The sequence below is a fragment of the Lipotes vexillifer genome, unplaced genomic scaffold (assembly GCF_000442215.2).
Source record: "Lipotes vexillifer unplaced genomic scaffold, Lipotes_vexillifer_v1.1 scaffold484, whole genome shotgun sequence".
Classification (NCBI taxonomy): Eukaryota; Metazoa; Chordata; class Mammalia; order Artiodactyla; family Lipotidae; genus Lipotes; species Lipotes vexillifer.
In genome coordinates this window covers 2,198,222-2,202,838 of record NW_006786458.1, presented here as the reverse complement: position 1 = coordinate 2,202,838, position 4,617 = coordinate 2,198,222, and the positions used below count along the sequence as shown (strand labels likewise).

The 4,617-nt window shown below is 40.1% G+C and overlaps 1 protein-coding gene across 2 annotated transcripts in view; it reads left to right on the top strand.

Annotated features, from left to right (window-relative positions):
* Positions 1–3,213: 3,213 nt before the first annotated feature.
* The window catches only part of GNRH1 (gonadotropin releasing hormone 1), a 4,720-nt gene continuing 3,316 nt past the window's right edge, over positions 3,214–4,617 (top strand). Inside the window, exons 1-2 of one of the 2 annotated variants that reach the window (XM_007458824.1) lie at positions 3,214–3,252; positions 4,330–4,471. In XM_007458824.1, coding sequence (XP_007458886.1) covers positions 4,331–4,471 — 141 coding nt within the window. In that variant the 5' untranslated portion in view covers positions 3,214–3,252; position 4,330. Of the gene's footprint in view, positions 3,253–4,318; positions 4,472–4,617 lie in introns of those variants that run through there. The other variant, XM_007458823.1, reaches the window with a different exon arrangement.

The following is a 4,617-nucleotide window of genomic DNA, read 5'->3' as shown; positions in this document are numbered from 1 at the left end:
TGCTGAGATTTTACATTAGGACAAAGAAGGTTTCCATCTGTCATTCAGCAAGATTACTAAACCATTATTGTTATATTTTAATAATTTTGAGGGTTTTTTTTTTTTTAATGCTAAAAATGGGGCCATTTTCCCTCTAAAGCCATACTTTAAAATTTAGGAAATTTCTAAATTTAGGGGAAAAAAAGTATGATAACTATAAAATCCAAATATTTAAACCCAATTAACTAAATTCAGCTTCCTGGTAAATCGATCTATCCTTGGAACTGTGAAAAGGATCAAAATTTTGTCACCAAACCTCCACATTCCATTAACTGCATATTTGTTTGATATCCTATTTGGTGATGTAGAAAATAAATTTGGCCTTTGCCCTTGAGATCTATGACAATGCTAAGGCAGGCTTCAAGGGCATGAAGCATACTGGATGAATTCACAGACCATGTGGCTGTGTTCATGTAAACATTTCAAAGCATTTTTCAAAGAGTTAATACCAACTAATAGAAATAAGCTACCAGAAATGCAGGGATGCTTAACCAGAGACAAGTGATTAACATGACAATAAGGGTCAGAAGCCTCAACTCCGCTTTCATTACTCCTAACCAAAGACCACATCTGCTTAAGCAACACTGTTAGAAGCATATCTCTTTCAGCAAACATGAAATCAATTGGACAATTTAAACAAATATCGTTCAAACATAATGGACTCTTCTTGAAAACTAGCCTCTCATTACCTTTACAGTGAGATAAGATTGCACTCCTCCGTGTCAGAAGGGCGCTTAAATTATTCAGTGTCTAAATGAGATAAAATAATTTAAATGAGATAAAGTCAATCACTTATGTTCTACTTTTTAATGCCCCCTCTATTTGCAATTATACTTTAAAGTTTATCCTCTTCAGAGGATCTGACAACCTCCACAGAGGTGGCTGGGCAAAGCAGGAGTTTATTTGGGTGGAACAACGTTGCTCTTTATGCCAAGATCCTTGCAGGTGTAATTATTTCACAGGACACCGGGCAACAACTGACTGGTTTAGCATCCTACTCGAGGAGAAATGCCAATCCCGGCTCTAAAATGAACATATATTCAGTTACTTTTAAACATTTTTCCGCTCAGCAACTGTAACAGGCCTTCTTCCATCCAACTGTACATGAAGGTTTAATTCTGTGTCAGATAAAACATATCTTTGGACAGCGTCTGTGCGATGGTGCTGGGAGATGTTTACTAAGACCTTGAAAATAGGAGGGGAAGAGAATTTAATGGTTTAAATCAAACTGGTTTAAAGCCACCCTAGACTTTCTATGGAGTGGGATCTGCCGGCGAAGACTTAAATTTTCTGTAATTTAAGAAAGAAGTATTAAAAGTCCATTTCCTTTGGAAAAAAGAAAACACGTATCTTTGATGCAGAAGTAGAGGAAACATTAGGTCTAATCTGGCTAAAAGGTCCTTACCTTTTATTCATTCATTCATACATTCATTCCAATCTAAACTTACTGAATGCTGATTAAATGCTGGCGATTTTTAAATTATTAATTTGGCTGAGCCGGGTCTTAGCTGCAGCCAGTGGGATCTTCCTTGCCACATGCGGGATCTAGTTCCCTCACCAGGGATCGAACCCAGCATGGAGTGTTAACCACTGGACCACAAGGGAAGTCCCTAAATGCTGGGATTTATTAACAGATGTTTAAATAAGATGGGATCCTTGACCATCATGAGTTACAGCCCAAGGGTAAATTAGGAAAGACAATCATGTATTCCAATAAATGTAATAAAGAGTAGTGGATCTCTCTCTTCTGTAAATGCTTGCACTGTGTAAATAAAACGTCTGAGGGCTCACCGCTGGGGTGAAACATATCTCTGTAAAATTTGGATCAAGATATCCACTTTGCAGGACTGTAATTATGAAGCAGGTTAGTCTCATTCACATGCCAGATTATTTCTCATCTTTTTACTCCCATGACCTTTAGCACAGGGATTTGCATCTTTTAACTCAATAAGTATCTACTGAAATGAGTTGAACCATGGGCCTAAATCTGCTCTAGATGGTTTTGCATTTAGTGGATTCTAACTACAACTTTTCTCCTTACCTTTCTGATGCTGTATAAGGCTTTCAGGAAAGAAGATGTGGTATATATACACGATGGAGTATTATTCAGCCATAAAAAAGAATGAAATAATGCCATTTGCAGCAACATGGATGGACCTAGAGACTATCATACTAAGTGAAGTAAGCCAGACAGGAAAAGACAACTATCGTATGATATCGCTTATATGTGGAATCTAAAAAAAAAAAAAAAAAAAAAATACAAATGAACTTATTTACAAAACAGAAATAGAATCACAGACATAGAAAACAAATTTACAGTTACAAAAGGGAAAAGGGAGGGGAGGGATACATTAGGAGTTTGAGATTAGCAGATGCACACTACTATATATAAAATAGATAAACAAGGTCCTACTGTATAGCACAGGGAACTATACTCAATATCTTGTAATAGCCTATAAGGGAAAAGATCTGAAAAATAAGTTACACATATGTGTGTGTGTGTGAATCACTTTGCTGTACACCTGAAACTAACAGAACATTGTAACTCAATTGTACTTCAATTTTAAAAACTAAATAAATAAAAAATAAGTCAAGGAGGAAACCTGGAGGGTAGCAGACTGGGGAATTTTCAAACTCACACCATCTACTTTAGAGATCCTATATGGGCTTGGAATAGTACCAATAATCACTTATTGCCTATAAATCAGCTCCTTTTAACACACGAGGAATCTAAGAGCTGAGACCAGATCCCAGGCATCCTGACTCAACCTCCACAATTATTGCATGGCCTCCTCAGTGAAAGTTTTTATGTGTGCATTTAACATGACATTCTAAGACAGCTATTTTCCTGGAACTCTTGATAGGTCTGTCAGTTTCCTCAAGGGGATCCTACCTAGCTAGATTTTAATTGCTTTGAATTGTGGCCTAGCTATAGTAGTCTTAGCTGAGGTTTTAATGGCCAAGATTTAAGTAAATTTAACAGATACACCAGTGGGTGTTCCAATTACATACAGCATTAAGGGCTTTATGTGAGGCTTAAAAAATACTTACTATTAAAAATAAAAGTCCACGTGCTGTGCAATTAACCAGCAGGGAAGATTTCAGCGTCCTGGAAAAGTTTCATATAAAAAGGAAGCTAGAAAAATGAAAAGTCAGATTCAACACACTCCAAAGGAGGCTTGGGATTTGGGGGGACTCTTTGCTCTGAGACAGGTAAAATGCTTTGTATTTCTAGCACTGTTTGTAGACTGCATGCTATTGTCTGTCTATAGGGCACTTTATAAGAGTTAAGGTTGGGGTTTCCCTGGTGGCGCAGTGGTTGAGAGTCCGCCTGCCGATGCAGGAGACACGGGTTCATGCCCTGGTCCGGGAAGATCTCACATGCCGCGGAGCGGCTGGGCCCGTGAGCCATGGCAGCTGAGGCTGCGCGTCCGGAGCCTGTGCTCCGCAACGGGAGAGGCCACAACAGTGAGAGGCCTGTGCACCGAAAAAAAAAAAAAAAAAAAAAAAGAGCTAAGGCCACCTGGTGTCTAAAGAAACCTTGGCCTTCCTGATCCTTGTCACCTCCAGCCACAGAGATCCAGACTTTGGGGAATCGCAGCAGCTCATCGACCAATATTTGATTTTGTCTTTGGCCCCTTCCCCACCAGTGAAAATTCCTTTGTGAGAATTCCACATGTAATTCAATAATTCAAGGCTGCCTTGGCCACGGAGGCAGCTGGTGTGGAACCCCGTGCTTTGAAAAGCGTGGACTCCTCTCTCATACTCACAGATGGTCCAGCCAGCGGCAATGTGTGGAAGACCAGAGGACAGATGCTCGGCAAAATGTAATTCGCACCATAGCGTAGCCATTTAATGTCAAGCAACTTATATTAGCCAGAGACTCCTAGTAGGAGCCCCTTTTCAGAGCAGATGGCCCGATTCTCTTTATCTCAGGACTGAAAACCAACCACGGGGCGGGACTAGGGAATATGAAGACAAAAAGTGAATTTGATAAAGGAGGAATCCTGAGGTTTGGATAACCAAATAAATAATACTCATTAAAATAGTTTAGTTCTAAAAAAAATAGTTTAGTTCTGAAAAGCACTCAACATGGGAGTTTAAAGGAGTGATTTTGTCCTCAGTGGCTAGGAAACTCAAGGCAAGCAAGTACCTGCATGTGAAAACCATAGATGACTCCCACTTCCGTCTTCTGCTGGGTTAGTGACACCAGTGTTAGGCTTTTCACCAAAGGAGTCTTTGCTCAACCCAGTCTGGGTCTATTTTTATGGTCGCATTGATGTTCCTTAGAATGGAGCCGAGTCCAAAACTTCTAGCTGGACTTACTCTGCTGATTCTCTGTGTGGTGGGCTGCTCCAGCCAGCACTGGTCCTATGGGTTGCGCCCCGGAGGAAAGAGAAATGCTGAAAATGTGCTTGATTCTTTCCAAGAGGTAAGTTTCTCTCAGCTTCAAAATGAGACATGGCTTACGTGATCCAACTGAACGATGCCAACATCCTGCATGCGTCCAACAGTGCTACCGATTCTTGGCTCCAACCTACATATTCCGGGGGTGATAAGGCACTTCCAAAGTCAAGT